Here is a 20755-nt window from a genome sequence, read left to right as displayed (position 1 = left end):
CAGGTGAGACTGTATCCGAGAGCGATTACGCGCACGCCGAGACTGTCTGGCAGCGTTTCGGGATTAGAACCTTGGGCGAATACAGCGATTTGTATTTGAAAACAGATGTCTTGTTATTGGCAGATATTTTTGAAAATTTTCGCGAAAGTTGTATCAAGAGTTACGGATTAGATTCCGCGCATTATTATACTTTACCTGGCGTTACATGGGATGCCATGCTAAAACATACCAAAATTACGTTCGAATTGCTCACAGACGTTGATATGGTCATGTTTATCGAACGCGGTATACGTGGCGGTTTAAGCCAATGTTCCGGAAGATACGCACAAGCCAATAACAAGTACATGCCATCTTACGACGCATTGGAACGGTCATCGCACTTGATGTACTTTGACGTGAAAAATTTGTACGGATGGGCAATGTGCCAGCCTTTACCATACGTCAAATTTCAATGGGTCGAAGATGTCGCAAATTTTGACGTGTCTTCGATCGCTGTCGATTCGCCCACGGGATACATTCTCGAGATAGATCTGGAATACCCGCAACGTCTGCACGACGCTCACGCCGATCTACCGTTCTGCCCAACGCGTGCCAAACCACCTGGCAGCAGACAGGACAAGCTACTCGCAACATTATATGATAAGCAGCGTTACGTTATCCATTACCGCAACCTGCAGCAGTGCACGCATCACGGTCTTCGTATTACAAAGATACACCGCGTGCTTCAATTCGCTCAATCTCCCTGGCTCCGCGATTACATCCAACTCAATACACGGTTTAGAACAAGCGCGAAAAACGATTTTGAAAAAAATTTGTACAAATTGATGAACAACGCGGTATTTGGCAAAACTATGGAAAATGTGCGAAATTACGTAGATGTAAAACTTTTAACATACTGGGATGGGCGATATGGTGCGGAGGCAATGATTGCGAAACCGAATTTCCACAGCACAAGTGTTTTTTTGGAAAATTTAATAGCTGTTGAATTGCGAAAACTCGAGGTGAAATTCAACAAACCGATATACGTGGGTATGTGCATTCTAGACATATCAAAAATTTGTTTGTACGAATTTCATCACGTGTACATGTCTCCACTGCATGGGCAAAAATGTAAAATACTATATACAGACACTGATAGCCTCATCTATCACATTCAATGCGATGATATTTACGAGACCATGAAACACAATATCGATAGATTTGATACAAGCGATTATCCTATCGGCAATACATATGATAGGCCGCGCTTAAATAAGAAAGTTCCGAGGCTGATGAAGGACGAAAATAATGGGATGATAATGACCGAATTCGTAGGTCTTAGAGCGAAAATGTATGCACTCCGCATAGATGGCAAAAAAGATACGAAAAAGGCGAAAGGCGTCAAGACCAACGTCATAGCCAGAACGATAACTTTCGACGACTACGCGCAGTGTTTGCAAAAGGAGATCGAAATGGTTCGCAGGCAATCATGCATACGGTTGAAATTGCACAAAGTGTACACAATTTCGGAATCCAAAATTGTTCTAAGTCCATGCGATGACAAACGGTATACCGTACCCGATTCAACTGACACGCTGCCCTGGGGACATTATAGAATACCATTGTAAAATAAAAAATTATTGTGTTTATTAACTCGTTCTTATAAATAGCGGAATTATGTAAAATAAAATTGCTCACACATATATATCATTGTATTTTATTGAATCATGTATTATTATTATTTTACAATACATTATTTTTATTTATCCATGAATTGTGTGATTTACTAAACCCCAGCCACTTGACATATACCTTATCCCCCTTTCTACGCAGCACTTTTTCCACTAGATACACATCAGGATCGGTGACGCGTTGCAGCTCGTGTTCATAGAATCCTCCGGCAACGGGTTTTCCACAGGAATCGACGAGCAGATACGTCGCGGGATTAGTTGCCTGTACTTTGGCTATCTCGAACACCCCCGTTGTCCAATTCGGTGTATAACTTTTATCGAAGATGGTTTTAAATTTGCTCACGCGCACAAACTCACCCAACTCTAATCTCGCTGGAGCAGTGATCTTTATGTTGCTGTATACGGTGGCTAGCAGCTTGTCGGCGATCGCAGGGGTAACATCGCAAGGACGCATTCCGATGGTTCTATGTTTTCGCGCGTTATACTCTGCAAGTAGACGCGATAGCGAATCGGTCCATATATAGGTTCCATTGAGCGTAAACAGTTTCCACATATTGTTCTTCAAAGTTCGATTCAAACGTTCTACGACGGAGGCCTTCATCACCGAATACGTCGAATAATGATTAATGTCGTGCTTTTTCAAGAGTTTCTGCACATCGGTGTTGTAAAATTCTTTTCCTTGATCGGTTTGCAAATTTTTCGGATATCGATCTCTAAATATCTTTGCAAACGCTTTAGTCACCTCAGCGCCACTTTTAGTCTTGAGCGGCAACGCCCATGCTTACTTGCTCAACACATCGATGACGGTGAGTATGTAGTGGTGACCCTGGTTGAATCGCGAGTATGGACGCATTTCTACAATGTCAGCTTGCCACAGATCGTCGTATCCACGTACTATGACGCGCCTCCGAGGAAAATGTCTTCGAGCTGGAGCGTGCAATTCCTCCACAAGTTGTAGCTTCTTGTGGCCATGGTTTTCTTCACTCATGGATTGCGATAATGGCTGCATGTTTGATCGCAGATGTATCTTTGCCACGAATGTTGCGATAATTATCGTGTACGCGCATTATGTGCTCTCCACCGCCCCAAGGAAATTCTGGACAAGTTCAACCGTCTCGCATGATTCTCCTTCGCATTGTTGCTGCGGGATAGGATTCAATGCTTGCGATATCTTTTGAACGCTGTTTTGCAACGTCAGCATATCTCTCTGAAACGCGACCAGCTTCATCTCTAATTCTTCCTGCTGCTCTCTCAAAAGTTTAATGCTCTTTTCCACATATAGTTTATTAACGGCATCTGTGTCGGCCACCGGCTGAGCTACGCGTCGTATCTTGCGCGTTTTGCATCATAGTCGGCACCGGTCACGCAAAGAGCGTTATCACGCATATAATTTCGAAGCATGCCGCTCCATTTGTCATAGACCATTGTAGCTGCTCCACTCTTCTCGAGCGATACCCCAAATTTGTTGATCAGCATCTCGACGCATACAGTGCACATCATCGGCGTGCGGTTTAATTTATAATGAGGCCTGCCTCGCGGAGTTCCTCGATAATCGATAAACTTGCAGGATCATGAGAGTTGTTACTAGCCTGACGCGACGGTTCCAGCAAACGCAATCGATCCACCAGCTTGTTGGGATCGTCCCAGTGCACGTAATCGATCTTGTTATCGTTTAGCATCATGGCTCGCGGTGTCCTTAGACCTTTCCCTGTCCTTAGACCTTTCTCTGTCCTACTAGCCGATACACGGGGGAGTAGCGGTGCAATAACATGTTTGTATTTGTGTCCCTTATTGCCCAATACGGGATTTTGAGCGTCATGATCGCGTCTGTGGGCGTTTGTCGCCAGCAGTATACTTTTGTATTTTTGTTTATCGGCATCGGTGCACAGGACATCATCGGGAATTCTCTTGAAAATCAGTTCGTAAAGACCGGACGTTCCTCCGTACCTTACACCATCTATGAATATATTATCATCCTTGTCTATATCAAAAGCCTTATCCCCAAGCATCGTTCCACTATCGCCAAAGTATACGGCATACACATAGTCCATTGCTGTATCCTTATCGCCACTTAGGATTGCGTTCATGTATTTTTGTCCCAGCGGACCCAAATGGTTGCGAAACGTTTCTTGTCCATCGGATGTTTGATGTTGCTGTCTAATAGATGTTACAAACGACTCATCTGGAGTAGTTTCGAAAACGCCATCATCATCATCGTTGGCCGAGAGCAATTGCACGCTGGGAAATGTATTTATTGGCTTGGGAGGAACCGGGGGCTCGTTTGATGGGACATTCTGTCGTTTCCACTTCGATTGAACTGGTGTGGAGGTTATGGGTGAATATTCCGATGACAAGCGTCGTTTCCCCTTTGTCTTGAGCGATGTGTTTCCTTTAGGCTGTATTTTTGTTTTAGGCGTTAATGTTTCATTCCCCTCTACAGCTGTACTCATCAGCGGTGATGTGTCAGCTTCTGTCGCTGCGGTATTTTCCACAATATGTTTTAAGGGTTCTACGATAGGTTTAAAGTATCTCTGCATCGCGATATCTTCCTCCATCTTGCCGGTCTTCAATGCTTGATGTTTCTTGCGAATGGATTCGCTGGTTTATGCAATTTCCTTCGCTATTCTCTCGCGATCCTTAATCTCCAGACTATCGATATCGATCATCGTTGCACCGCAGGACGTTGACAATTTGATGGGCCACAAATGAGGCAGCTTATAGTGTTTGGTAGCATGCTACCGTGTCTGCGTGTCGTTTTCGGAGACATCATTTGCGATTTATCGTCAAAATTAGTCACGTGTATCGCCACAGGTTGTCGCACGAATCGTATCCTCTCCGTGAACTGCGAAAAATGATTTTGATACGTTTAGAGGCTCGCGCCGAAGCAAAACAGCTCATTATTCGAAATGCTTCTGATCCTGTCGGATAATTGTGATATTCGAGACCTAACCGCTGAGCAGTTGAGCATATAAAAGCCGATTCTGAGGTTCAGCAGTATCGTCGGTGCTTGGAACATTATAATCGCCCTTGACAGCGAACGCATATCGACGGTCCAGCACCATTGATTAAAAACTGCAGCGAATGTCGCCGAAGAGAGTAAAGAAAGGTTGTGGTCTGTTAAATCGGGCGATAAACGCGTTACCTATCGAATTACATATTCCGGGATATCAGTTTTGTGGTCCAGGAACTCATCTGGCAAAACGATTGGCTAGAGGCGATCGAGGCATCAATCCGTTGGACGCAGCGTGTCGCGAACACGATATTGCATATTCGCGTAGCAACGACCTCGGTGAGAGGCACACGGCAGATAAGGTTCTCGCTGACAAAGCGCGAAAACGTATCGTTGCGCGAGACTCGACTCTGGGTGAAAGAGGTGCTGCTACAGCTGTTTGGGCAGCTATGAAGGCTAAGACGAAAATCGGAATGGGGATGAAAACAAAAACCCGCAAAAGGACTCCAAAAAAAGCATCGCAAAAGCGGATACTTCCGGTGGCAAAACGAGGTGGCATATTACCACTTCTCCCGCTGCTAGGGTTTCTAGGATCGTTGGCCGGCGGGGATCGCCAAGGCGGTAAATGATAAGAAGGCGGCGCAACATCACCTGCAGGAAATGCAGCGTCATAATCGCACCATGGAAGGTCGCGGAGTTTATCTCGCACCATACAAGCGTGGACAGGGAATATCGAAACAGAAAAAAACGCCGAAAAGACAATAAAAATGCCCGAGGGCGTAACTACAGATGCGCAATTGGGGGAGTTGGCAAAACGGATTCGTATTCCATTTTTTAGAGGTGTTTTTATGCGCAATGCACTACCTGTTGGAGGAGTACGTCGAAACGAGAGCGGTATCGTGAATTTGGACAATGTCGAGGGACCGGGGACTCATTGGGTGGCGTATGCGAAGAGGGGGCGTCGAGCTGTATACTTCGACAGCTTTGGCAATCTTCGACCGCCTAAGGAATTGGTACAATATCTGGATAAAGATGTCGTGAAAATCGAATACAATCACGCGCCTTATCAGGAGTACAATCAGAGCAATTGTGGTCAACTATGTCTACGCTTTCTACAAACGATTGGCCGCAAATTTAAGGATTGACATCTCACCACTTTGATTCAGTACGAATCCAGTCGTACAGCTTGGAATATGTCGTTAACATTCACTCTAACCGGCAAGAGTAGCACCCTCGCGGTGAGCTACTTTCCACCCATAGATTTGAGCGACGATGATTACGAGCTTGGCCTAACAACCCTTGAAACTTACCATACAATACCCAACATCGACTCGAGCAACGATAAATTCTTCTTCACCACAAACTATGAGACCAACAGCAGCGTCGACACCAGCCATGAATACATTACGATTCCCCACGGTTCATACGAATTAGACGTCATTGCCAAGTACTTGAAACAGCGATTACTCGAGCGGTATCCTCAAAAACTCGATGGCACCGATGCCAACGATGGCAGCGACAACGATGAGTATCCTATAGTGCTGCGCCCCAACAACAACACCATGAAAAGTGAGCTGTACTGCTCGTTCATTGTAGACTTTACGAAGCCCAATAACATTGGATCGTTACTGGGATTCTCGATGAATCGCGTATTAGAACCCGGACAGTGGCACGAATCGGACGATCCGATTAATATCATGAATGTGAACATTATTCGCATAGAATGTAGCGTGACCGCTGGCGCGTACAACAATGGGAAGCGCGTACATACGATACATGAATTTTCTCCCAGAGTACCGCCGGGATATAAGATATCGGAAACGCCCGCGCAGATCATTTACCTTCCAATCACCGCACAGGTCATTTCGGATCTAACGATACGCGTTGTGGATGAAGACGGACGGGGTGCTTGATTTTCGAGGTGAAGAGATTACCATCAGACTGCACGTACGACGACGATAATACGCGTGGTGCGAACGAAAGAGATGCTTGTATTGAACGACACCAGAAACCCGTTTCTTCCAAGTGAAATTGTTTACAACAACAACAACAACAACAACAACTGCAACAGCTCTGATTACGCTAAAAAGAAGAGGCTCAGTGCTGCGAACATTGCATTTTTTAAATGGCTGGAATTCATTGTACGCAATTAAGTTGAAAAATGACCGACATTCTAAGCATTGGCGCGAAGCCGACGTTTGATGATCGCATGGTCAAGCTTGAGACTCACACATACAACCCTTACGTCAACACAACGTTTGGATACAGCGATGAGATAAGAATACCTATACAGCAACAGGATTTATACACATTACCGTGTGAAAGTTTCCTCTACCTGGAGGGAAAATTGACGATAAATAAGCCGAATGATGTATCAACGGTGATGTTGGGAAATAATTGCATGGCATTCATATTTGATGAGATTCGATACGAATTGAATGGTGTGGAGATTGATCGCAACAGAAACGTTGGAATAACTAGCACGCTTAAAAACTATGTATCGATGACATCTGATGAAGACAAAAATATGGAGAATGCGGGATGGGGCTTGAAACGGCACGATGAGCTAATAGTGAAAAATAATTTCAATTTTTGCATCCCGCTCAAATATTTGTTGGAATTTTGCGAGGACTACAAACGCATGGTTATTAATGCGCGTCACGAATTGATTTTAATACGATCGCGCAACGATAACAATTCTCTAATAGGATCGCCGACGTTGGAACCAGAAATTGAATTACTTAAAGTGCAATGGCGGATGCCTCACGTGACGCTGAACGACGTTAATAAGCTGTCGTTGCTACATGCTTTGGAAAGTGGACAAAACCTGAGCATTAGATTTCGCTCGTGGGATTTGTACGAGTATCCTCTCTTACAGAGCACGACCAAGCATTCGTGGGCCGTGAAGGCAGCTGCACAGTTGGAGAAGCCGCGATACATTATCTTTGGTCTACAGACTGCTCGAAAGAATGTGATGACTGAAGATGTTACTCGATTCGACCACTGCAAATTGACCAATGTAAAACTTTTTCTCAACTCGGAATTTTACCCGTACGATGACATGAACTTCGACTTTGACAAGAATAGGCACGCCATCTTATTTAACATGTATACGCATTTTCGTAAATCGTATTACGGACATAGTTGCAACGAAGTATTATTCACCGTGGCCCAATTTTTGCAATTTGGCCCCCTCGTGGTAATTGATTGCTCGCGACAAAATGAGTCGATTAAGAATATCACCGTGGACGTGCGCATAGAATTTGATTGTAAAGAAAACGTACCTGCAAATACTACGGCCTACTGTCTGATTCTGCACGATCGGGTAGTTGAATACAATCCGCTGACAAATGTGGTGCGCAAAATCAATTAAATTACTGCGCTACTTGCCCGCCCTCTTCTGTACCAAATTCATACAAAATTTCATCGTGAAAATCGAGATGCTTTACGAGGAAGACTGCATTCTCCAGTCTGTCTTGGAAGCGAACGGACCTCTAAATTGTATCGATAATGGTCGTACCAACATTCGTTGACCTGCAAGGGTTCATCGTCGATGGAAGATTTGTCGCGAAGGAAGTGGCTATCCTACGAAAGGGAACAATTCTCTCGCACTATATTTTTGGGAGTTCGGTGCCACAATATCTTCTTACCAAATCCGACAAATCGAGCATCCGGTGGTTGGTGGCAAAACATCATGGACTACGTTGGGAAGATGGAGACGTTCCGTACAGTATGGCTAAACAGCTAATTATGAAAGCTGTAGCCGATGCGATCGACGAGGAAGATGACACACCCCATGTCGTATACGTTAAAGGGCTGCAGAAACGCGATTGGCTCGTGGATTTCTTCGATGAAAATACGAGAGCGGATGTGATCATCGAGACGCTAGATATTGACTACGAGGATATCAAATCCCTAAATAAGCTAAACATAGTTAATACTCTGCGATGTGGCAGACACGCAAAGCACTGTGCCATGCAAAATGTATTTAAAATATTCAACTGGTGGTCTAAACGCCAGAGGGAAATACACAAATAAAATATAATCAATTTTTAATGCATAACTGTTTTTTCTTCACCCTCCTCAACCTCCAACCTTCTGCATGTACGCTACATTAAGACGATAGTTGTAATTATTATGTAGAAGTAGTACGATTCATGATCAAAGTGGTATGATAGACGTTCGATAGATGTTCAAGTGGTCTGATAGACGTTCGATAGATATTCAGAGTGGTTCGATAGATGTTCAAAGTGGTATGATAGACGTTCGATACCCGTTCGATAGATGTTCAAAGTGGTACGATAGACGTTCAATACACGTTCAAAGTGGTTCGATACACGGTTGATATGCAATCAAAGTGGTGCGATTCACGTTTGATACATGTTCGATAGAAGTTCAGAGTGGTATGATAGGTGTTCAAAGTGGTTCGATACATGTTCAATACGTGATCAGAGTGGTATAGTCTAGTCGAATGATGTGCCCAAAGAAGAAGGGAAAGAAGATGCGTGTGAATAAGGAGACGACGGTCAGTGAAGAAGAAGAAGATAAGTACATGGAGGAGGATGGTCAGCGAAAATGCAGGTGGCCTGTGATGAAGATGGCGAAGAACAAAGGCATCCTACTTTGCAAAGCTATGCATTTCTCGATTTCATCATAGGAGGGGGTTTTGACGTGCGAGAGACAGGAGAAGCATCGAGACCAGTTGCATTCAAATGGTGAAGGTGTCACTAACATATTGCGTTGCGAGCGACATTTTTATAAAAAATGGGACTATTAAGGATTGCTCCAGAGTGTGACCCCGAGGTATGTACTTAACAATATTTTTTTACATTTATCGCGTTTAACCATTGATACCGAGTGAGATTAAAATCAGACGGTTGTGTCAATATTATATCGCGGGTTTCTATGTTTCAGGACTCGCCACCGCCGTCACCTCCATCGCCGCTGCAAGTATGTAATACTTTGCATTGTGTTTTGTGCGTTTGATATTTAATATGTTTTGTATAAATATTATATCGATGTTTTGTGTGTTCTAGAATGTATATTTCATGATGCAAGCGCGGCTGGTGGAGGAGGAGGCACCAGCATCTGCGGCGGAGAATGCGGCAGGCCCCGTGATGGCGGCTCGGCTGCGGCAGTCATGGCTGCCGTATCGGCGAGTGGGGCCGCTGCGGCTAAGACGGCCGCGGTCCCCATCGCCACCGTCGCCCGGCGTGCGACGGTTACAGCAACCGCTGCCGCAGCCATCACCCTCACCCTCACCGCCGCGGTCCCCATCGCAATCACCACCGCCACAATAGTTTTGTTCCTTTTTTTATTTCTATTTTTATATTTTATATTTTCTACATTATATTTATATTCTTTTTTATTTTATATTTTTTATATTTATATTTTATATTTTTATATTCTTTTTATTTTATATTTTTATATTTATATTTATACTTATACTTATACTTATACTTATACTTATACTTATACTTATACTTATACTTATACTTATACTTATACTTATACTTATACTTATACTTATACTTATACTTATACTTATACTTATACTTATACTTATACTTATACTTATACTTATACTTATACTTATACTTATACTTATACTTATACTTATACTTATACTTATACTTATACTTATACTTATACTTATACTTATACTTATACTTATACTTATACTTATACTTATACTTATACTTATACTTATACTTATACTTATACTTATACTTATACTTATACTTATACTTATACTTATACTTATACTTATACTTATACTTATACTTATACTTATACTTATACTTATACTTATACTTATACTTATACTTATACTTATACTTATACTTATACTTATACTTATACTTATACTTATACTTATACTTATACTTATACTTATACTTATACTTATACTTATACTTATACTTATACTTATACTTATACTTATACTTATACTTATACTTATACTTATACTTATACTTATACTTATACTTATACTTATACTTATACTTATACTTATACTTATACTTATACTTATACTTATACTTATACTTATACTTATACTTATACTTATACTTATACTTATACTTATACTTATACTTATACTTATACTTATACTTATACTTATACTTATACTTATACTTATACTTATACTTATACTTATACTTATACTTATACTTATACTTATACTTATACTTATACTTATACTTATACTTATACTTATACTTATACTTATACTTATACTTATACTTATACTTATACTTATACTTATACTTATACTTATACTTATACTTATACTTATACTTATACTTATACTTATACTTATACTTATACTTATACTTATACTTATACTTATACTTATACTTATACTTATACTTATACTTATACTTATACTTATACTTATACTTATACTTATACTTATACTTATACTTATACTTATACTTATACTTATACTTATACTTATACTTATACTTATACTTATACTTATACTTATACTTATACTTATACTTATACTTATACTTATACTTATACTTATACTTATACTTATACTTATACTTATACTTATACTTATACTTATACTTATACTTATACTTATACTTATACTTATACTTATACTTATACTTATACTTATACTTATACTTATACTTATACTTATACTTATACTTATACTTATACTTATACTTATACTTATACTTATACTTATACTTATACTTATACTTATACTTATACTTATACTTATACTTATACTTATACTTATACTTATACTTATACTTATACTTATACTTATACTTATACTTATACTTATACTTATACTTATACTTATACTTATACTTATACTTATACTTATACTTATACTTATACTTATACTTATACTTATACTTATACTTATACTTATACTTATACTTATACTTATACTTATACTTATACTTATACTTATACTTATACTTATACTTATACTTATACTTATACTTATACTTATACTTATACTTATATTTATATTTATATTTATATTTATATTTATATTTATATTTATATTTCATTTCTTTTTTATTTTATATTTATATTCTTTTAATTTTATGATTTGTACCAGTTCATTCGCCCATCATCCTCCTCGTCACCTAATTCTGTTGATTTATATTCTTTCCTTTTTATTTTATATTTTTATATTTTTATTTTATAGTTATATTCTTTTTATTTTATATTTTTTATATTTATATTTTTTTATATTGATATTTTATATTTCGACACCATCCGATACAATTTCTTGTAAAAAATAAATTATTATACATTGTGTGTGTGCGTGTGTGTGTGTGTGTGTGTGTGTGTGTGTGTGTGTGTGTGTGTGTGTGTCACATATGTGACGCTCCGTTGGTTTCGCTATATGTACCATTCGGAAAAGACTAATGTCAGAGACGGCGCTTAGGGGAGTTGGTTAGGCGGCTGACAGGATTAGGCGGCTGACTCTGAACGAGCTGCCGAAGCCTAAGAAACTCAAACTTTCTTAAAACCGCTAGTGCCACCATACAACCAAAATTAGTGAAATAACAACATCTACGCAGGGGGGTGCCCCCCCTGAACCAACAAATATAGTGAAACCGTTGAGTGCAACCAAAAACATAACAAACCCGGAAGTTTTCCGCGAGATCTTGAGGACCTTCAAAGATGAAGAAAAACTCTCCGCAAACTCCCCCTCCGCAATCAACGCACGCTTGGACAGGATCATCAAATCCAAAAAGATCATAAGCAAAATACAACCGAAGCCAAACATCATCAGTAAAAAGAGGAACAACCCGTCAGCCTGCGAACCAGGTATAACGTCCGCCATGAAAACAAAGCCGACAACCACAACCAAGAAAAAGAAGGACCCCCCAAACAAACATGGAGGTGAAGCCTTAAATAGCGAGCTGGTAGCAATGATAGATGGTTTAAAGAAAACCATCGAAACTCTAAGCAAACAACTGGAAGAAGAGAGGGCCCGCAATGCGTCCAGAACACCAGAAAGCGCCGCCGAAACGTACAAAAGAAAAGCAGACACCAGCAGAAGTCCAATAATAGACGAAGAAACAAAGGGACCCGCCCCCCCTACAGAAGCAGGTACCGGGCCTACCGACCTTTGGACAGAGTTCACACCTACGAAAAGGAAAAGGCAACACGCAGCAGGGGAAAACCAGATCGACCTACCAGGACCCAGCAGGACAAACAGGGCCGCATCCCCTAACTCAACACGGATGGACTACAACGACCTCCAGACTCGGACACAAAACCATGACCCGCTACAGACAGGGGCTATCAACCAAAACGAGCAGCCACCCTCCGCCTCAACACGTATGGTAAAGCCGCCTATAATTAATATTTACGAAACGTCCCAACAAACGTCATTTAGGATAGCTAAAGAAACATTAGGTTTAAATAACTTTAGAATTAAGCGCGTCAATAGTAACAAACACCACCTACAAGTAGAAAACTTAGCAGAACACGCAGCACTGATAGAAATACTAAAACAAAGGAAAATTAAATTCTTCTCATACACACCAAAATCAATTAAGCCAAAAACCTTACTACTGAAAGGTATTGATAACAGTTTCACACCGGATGAAGTATTAGACGAACTCAGTAAACTAAACATACCTAACGTCAAGGTTCTAAAAGTCGCTAACTTCTCAACATTGAAATCGGCTAAAACCAACAAGCCACTCCCATTCTTCCTAGTCCAAATCTCACCTGAAAGCGATACCAAATCGCTAACGAAGACCAAATATCTCATACACCACGCAGTCACATGGGAAAAAATAATAAGAAAAGATCCCATTATATGCTCTCGGTGCCAAAGGGCGGGACACTCAGCGTCCAACTGCCAATTAGATTATAGATGCGTAAAATGTACAGAAAGCCACGACCCGGGAAATTGTGCTATTAAAAAAGACGAGAAGGTAGAACTTAGTAAACTTTTCTGCGTTAGATGTAAGAACTACGGACACCCGGCGTCCTACAAAGGCTGCCCGAAACTAAAAGAGCTAAAAAATAGGATCGCAATCAAACTAGCGAGAAAAACAGAACTAAAAACGGCAATATTAAATGGATTCAAAAGTCCACCCAACCCGCGCCCCACGCAAACAAATGTCTCATACTCCCAAATACTAAGAAACATCAATACTATCCCGTCCAAACAACAGGGCATAACCTCACACATGCAAGACAAACCCCAATCCAACACACTAAGCCCAATAAACCATTCACAACACCCCTCGTTAGCAGCCACCCCGCGAAACCCCATACAGCCATCTCGCCCAACACACACACACTCCCAGACTCAACCAGACAACACTCTTGCGGACTTTAAAAATTTTATTGAACAACAAATGTCTAGATTAGAAAGCCTGATAATCCATAACTCCCAAAACATACAGAAATTACATGACACATATTATGGCTATAATATAGAAGAACAAGAATTACCACAAAACGAAACTGACAACACCGAACCGATCAATGGATAACGCCCCCAACAAGCATCTCAATCTAATATCGGCCAATGTTAACTCCATTGCCACAAATGAGAGAAGACACAACCTCGTACAAATTATCAACGATAACAACCCCGACTTCGTACTCTTAAATGAAACCAAACTCAAAGCTCACCACAACCCCAAGTTCAAAAACTACCATCTTCTGAGAAGCGATAGAAATTCCCCAAACGGTGGGGGCGTGGCGATGCTACTAAAAAACCACATAAAATACGAACGAATCTCCCCCCCCCCAAAAAACTAAATATCATCGAAACAGTAATTGTCAAAATCAAATTACAAAACAACAACAGATTGTTCTTAATAGCAGTCTATGCTCCAGGAGCCGAATCCAAAATCTTTATTGATGACCTAGACTATATCTTTAACCTACTCGCCATAAGGAACCATAATAATTATTTTATCCTGGCAGGCGACCTAAACGCCAAACACCAGTACTGGAACAACCCATACCACAACGGCAGAGGCCTGGCATTGTTAAACTGGATAAACTCAAATAGCACAAAATACAGAATGTTACTAAAAGGAACAAACACCCCGACCTTCCATAGAGGCAATTCCCACCTAGACATAGGCCTAGTTGACAGTAGAATAAAACTCCATATGTTAAATAATGATGGTACAATCCCAACCATCGACATGGATAGCGACCATAGAGCAATTAACATACAATTCTCCCTACCAAAAACAGACGACAAAATCTTTTTCACCACACCAGAAAATCCCCTACGGTTCAACAAAACAGACTGGCCCGCCTTTAAAAGCGATATAAGTAAAAACTACACGACGTTCATACCCCAAAATAGAGACCTATCAAATCAAGAAATCGACAACCATCTCTCAATCATGAACGAAATCATACTAAATGCAATCAATAGACAAGTACCTAAACACACAGATTACAACTCGTCAGAACTATACCTAAACAGCAAAATTAAAAAACTCCTTAAAATAAAAAAAAAACTATTATCGATCCTATTCAACGAATTCAGACAACCATCTTCCCAAGCTCATAATATCATCAACGAAACAAAATCTTTAATTAAAAACTGCAAGACCACACTCCGACAAGAATTCCAAAAATCCGCCAACACTTATTGGGAAAATAAAATCCGGAAAATCCCATTAAATCCGACCAAAACGTTTCCTCAACTAAACCCCATCTTCAGAAAAACAAATAAAATAGTAATCCCAAACATAGAAATCGAAGACAACAGAACAGACCTACTAGCGGAAGCAAAAATCACACCAAATTCGCTACAAAAAAACGATAAGGGCAACTACATAATAACAAACGAAACCGACAAATTAAACGTAATAAGTGCCAATTTCGCTTCCGTCTACACACAAAACAAGGACCTAGGTAAAGACAGACTTATAGAAATAATTGAAAACCACTACGAGAATCTCACTAGAAACACCGAAACCAACATACCAATCAATAATAACTTAGTCCAGTTCTCAGAAAAAAACCCGGCATCAGCCCCAACCTGGAATGATGATCAAAACTACTTTTCAAACCCCATTGAAACCTTCAACTTATTCAAGAAACTCAACAATAAAAAATCCTCTGGCCCCGATAAAATACCTAACATTGTCCTCAAAAACCTACCCTTCTGTCTCTACTACGACTACAACATCATTTTCAATAACTGTCTTAACAACTACTACTTCCCAAACGCCTGGAAAACGGCCAAAGTCATCCCAATCTGCAAAAAAGGGAAAAACCCTGCATACCCATCCAGCTACCGACCTATAAGCCTGCTACCTAACATTTCTAAAGTCTTCGAAATCCTCCTCAAAAACGCACTGGAGAGATTTTACCAAAAGAATAGCCTTATCCCAGACATTCAATTTGGATTCCGTCACAAACTAAGCACAGTCCATGCCCTACAAAAACTAACATCAGATGTAAACGCTTCACTACATAATAAAGAAATCGTAGCTGCCTGCCTCATTGATCTGGAAAAGGCGTTTGACACGGTTTGGATAAAAGGCCTACTATACAAACTACATAAAAAAGGTTGTCCAACCTACATTTTAAAAATTTTAGCAAATATGCTCCAGAACAAAAAATTCTATACATCAACCAACAACTCAAGTCCAAATACCACATTCAGCGTCGCAGACGGGCTCCAACAAGGAACAGTAACTGCGCCTGTCCTCTTTAATTTCTTTAACGCCGACATCCCAAATCTCTTTGGTATTCCGGACTCAACGGACACCAAAGTGATCCTCTTCGCGGATGATCTAATCATATACATAAAAGGAAAAAGCGTAAAAAACCTCCAAGAGAAAATGCAAACAATCTTTAACAAAATCAATGACTTCTATAAAACATGGAAACTAAAGATAAATCCCCTAAAATGCGAATCCATACTGTTCAGACAAAAAATTAAAAACCAAAGCAGCACCTTTCGTAATACATATAAAACTTTCGGCATTAAATCGGACAATACCCCTATTCCACACAAGAACACAGTGAGATACCTGGGTGTATATCTTGACGATCGCCTCCTACTAAACCAACACATAACGATCCAACTCGAAAAAGCCAGAAAAGCATTTATGGCAAACAGTAGGCTTTTCCTCTCCAACTATCTAAATCCAAAAATAAAAAAGATATGCTATATGCTACTAATAAGGCCCATTGTTACCTATGGCTGCCCCATTTGGTATAATACGAGCCCACACCAAATGGAAAAAATTAGAATATTTGAAAGAAAATGCCTAAGAGCCTGCACCTCCATATACAGAAGCGAAAAATCTAATTTCAAACACTACGAAAGCTGCAAAAACTTGTACGACGCAGCAGATATCCCGAGAATAGACAGCCACATCATAAAGCTCACGAGAGACTACTTTGCTAATATCTCAAAAATTAAAGACAACAACCTCATACATAGCTCTCTCTACCCAAACGATGAATACTACCTACAAACACTCAGCACAGGCCACATTCCACCCGAGGCTTTCCCCTTATTAGACAAGTCAGGCAGAATAACCGATAGCGAAAACATACCGATTATCTACCACATCAATAGAAAAACCAGCGACAAAAAAATATTGTACCCTGCGAACACCAACCGTTCTGACACAAGAGTCCATCTTGTATACAACATGGATCTCCCAATAAGAGACACTAAAAATAACTACCACAAAGACACCAAACGCTACTGGTGGTTGAATAACTAGTCCCCACTTCACACATATCAAACTGATACGGACAATAGCCGCGACCTACCAAAATCCTAAAAGACATATATTCATTGTAAATATGTAAATATGTAAATATCCAAATAGATCTAAGTGTATATGATGAGTACGTATGTGTGTGTATGTGCGTGTCTGTGTATGTGTGTAAATATGAGAGCGAATGTACGTTAAACACGTTTGCCCAGCCTCATGAGGTCTAAAGTACTATCCGCGCCATTTGTGTGAAGCTGAAAAGCTTTCGCTCTTGGACAAAATCTCTTGTATTAGTCTATGATAGGTTAAGCACATACCAAATAAATAATCTAAGAAAACGCAACTGCTAATACAACATAAGATGACAACACCAAAGTTAGTTTTACAGATATGCGAGCGTCGCCTCTGCGATCAGGCAATCTCATTGTAAAATCCCTACATGACCACTATCGTAGAGTATTCACTACCTTAGTACACTGTGATATTGTAACTTTGTACCTGAATAAAACGCTTTTGAAAAAAAAAAAAAATTAGGCGGCTGACTCGTACCGCGGAGGTCTTGGGTTCGAGCCCCGTCGCCCCGAGAAGTTTTTTCATTTATATTAATATCATAAAATTAATATTTCCTTCCTTGCCGAAAGTCTGTACCACGCTCCAGAGTAGCACCTTCCTTACCGACAGTCTGTACCACGCTCCAGTGTAGCTAGCGGACCTTCACCCGCGGTTCCTCCTCGATGCACTTCGGTGTATCGGTTCGAGATCGGTTCGGTATCGATATCTGCTCCTCGCGCTATACCCCCCCCCCCCACTACTCCGCCATCTCTATGACGTCATCCGCCGCCGCCCGCCAGCAAAAAAACAAATTTTCAAACTCAAATTTGGATTTCAAGGTCGGTTATCATGACCTTGAAACTCAAATTTGAATTAGAACCCGCCTAGCTATACTACTAAAGTCCTATGACATAGTGTCCGATCTCTCTTCATTTTACAGTAATAATGCCTCAAAGTTAATATGTCTATACGCTAAACTAAATAGTCGCAGGATTCCATAATTTTGCAAATACATTGGACAGCACCAGTAGAGTAAAATGGTCTGAATACATTATGTTGTATCTCGTATAGTTTAGCTGTTATAAAGGTTTAAACATCGGAGATGTTTGTGGAAATGATCGTCGCTACACGCACACAGATGAGCCGTAGCACAAAGACCGCCCGTTGTGAGCTGTTTAAGATGACCCAGTAACCAAGTAAATACGGGCCCCTTACAGTAGCAGTCCCATTGTGGATCTGTTTGGAGTGGCGGAGGCACTTGGGGTCGTCACCTAGAAAATAAGAAACAAGTGAACGAAAACTCTACACGTGTTCTTAGGCCAGGCGCGCAGTGGTGGCAATTTGTTGCGTGACAGTTTTGATGCTCACGAAAAATGCAATGATTTACATTAAAGTAAGCTCCTTTGACGAAGTGACTGCAAAACGTGTTTTTTTTTCAGAAAGTGACAAAACTGTTTCTTTCCTTTGAGTGTGACTAAACTGTCACGCAACAAGCTACTGTTAATGCGTGGTTACTCTTACGTGAATGTAAAGAAATACAAATTTCGCTACCTACATTTATTTACAAAAGATGCTCGAAATGATTGCCGCTTGTATCTAGACACGCCTGACACCGACGCAACCAATTGTCGCGAACGCGGGCGGATATTCCAGGCTGCAACCTGCTGTTACGTGAGGACGTTAAATTTTAAGCGACCGAGCGGTTGAGTCTAATTTTCCTCACGCAATGCTTAACGAATTAAAGATTTTAGCAATTGGCACGTATTACGCGAAAAATCAGGATTGTTTTGGGGCACGGCTTTTGTCTACAACCAATACAGGTTGCTCAATCAGGATGTGATATTTTGGAGAGACTGGTTCGAAACAAATGAGAAGAATTTACATAAGATTTACCATGTATTACATAATAAGAAAAAGGAAACAAAAGGTGGTACAGAAATGGGGAATTTACATGGGTTTGACAACGATAAACAATATAAAAGGTCCGATTGCGGTGATGTAGAACTTTAACAATAGTTGGTTTTGTTTCGGAGGTTACAATTACACGTTGGCGACAGACAAAGGACAATAATTGATCGGCAATAATTAATCGAGGGAAAATCCTGTAACCCACTAAGTGGTTGAATCAATTATCGCGTTTGTATTCGATTTTGCACATTCGCTTGAATTGTTTAGAAAGGTAATTTGGTCGGCGATTTATATTACATGAAAACAGAAAATTTGCAAAAACGCGGTACACGCCGAAGGGAAGGTAACAGTTGACTGAGGGAAATCCCGTAACCCACTGAGTGGTTGGATCAACAGTCGTTTCCGTATAATGTCATAGATAAGTACTTAAATCACTCACCGACTCGGTAGTAGAAGGTTTTAAATTTGGAAACGGCTTACTCTCTCTCTCTCTCTCTCGCTCTCTCCCTCTAATGAACTGGAGCGGTTCTACGGCCGGGTGACGTGACACGTAGAGTTCACACACACACAATTTACTTTGTTCGTCGGAAGATAATTATAAATACGTATATATATATATAATATTTAGAGTAAACGTGATTAGAATAGGTAAAACACTGAAAATTTAGTAAGTCTCTACGGGGACTGAGTCTTTCCGTTGATATATCACACGGAACTCTAACTCACGATGCCTATTATACAATATGCAAAATGTCCCTTGAACAGAACGTCTACGGTACCTGCGATTTGCCAGCCGATTGCAACAAACGAACGCAAGGGCCCAAGCGCTTGGGACTTTACACAAAGAGCCCAAACTGCTGAGCACGCATTTCACACGTGGCCCACCACGTCGTCGCCTCGGACCGTTCCTCTTAATGCTTGGGTTTTCGAACCTTATCGCATCCGGTGTTCCAAGAACGTCGCGCAGCATTCGAAGATTCGACAACTTCGCATGGGACAGTATGCCGTGGCGTGACAGACTTCTAGCTAGATTACAGAGAGTTTTGGTTCACAGATCGTTGACAATTGATTGAGGGAGAATTCCCATAACACGTAATGGTTGGATCAATTGTCAATATGTTTAGAAAATATCGCGTGAAAAGTAGCCGGCACGTAACACTGCAATTCCTCTAAGATTTCAAATTCGGTGTCGGCGTATACTAATGATTTCATGTGGCCCCATACGTAAAAATCCATTAGATTTAAATCTGGGCTCCTTGGCGGCCACGAAACCGCACCATTCCGTGCAATTACTGTGTTCCCCCAAATTCGTCTTATAGCTGGTATAGCTAACCCAGACATCTACGCTCCTACCATCCACCGCCAATACTCCTCGTGGAGAGACACTGGAAGAAAAGGGGTAGCCCGCTGTCAACGCATAGTCCTCTCGAGTATAAACACGCGTTTCGATATCAAAACAAAAGCAC

At 40.5% G+C, this 20755-nt stretch overlaps 2 protein-coding genes across 2 annotated transcripts in view; one reads left to right on the top strand and one right to left on the bottom strand.

The window, feature by feature from the left end:
- The window catches only part of Naxd (NAD(P)HX dehydratase), a 57999-nt gene that overhangs the window by 18842 nt on the left and 18402 nt on the right, over positions 1-20755 (bottom strand). The window lies entirely within an intron of this gene.
- On the top strand, positions 1032-1607 carry LOC143374488 (uncharacterized). Its single transcript, XM_076822646.1, has one exon. The coding sequence runs from the start codon at positions 1032-1034 to the stop codon at positions 1605-1607; it is 576 nt and encodes a 191-aa protein (XP_076678761.1).

The sequence above is a fragment of the Andrena cerasifolii genome, chromosome 11 (genome assembly GCF_050908995.1).
Source record: "Andrena cerasifolii isolate SP2316 chromosome 11, iyAndCera1_principal, whole genome shotgun sequence".
Taxonomy (NCBI): Eukaryota; Metazoa; Arthropoda; class Insecta; order Hymenoptera; family Andrenidae; genus Andrena; species Andrena cerasifolii.
This window is presented reverse-complemented; position numbering and strand designations above follow the sequence as displayed.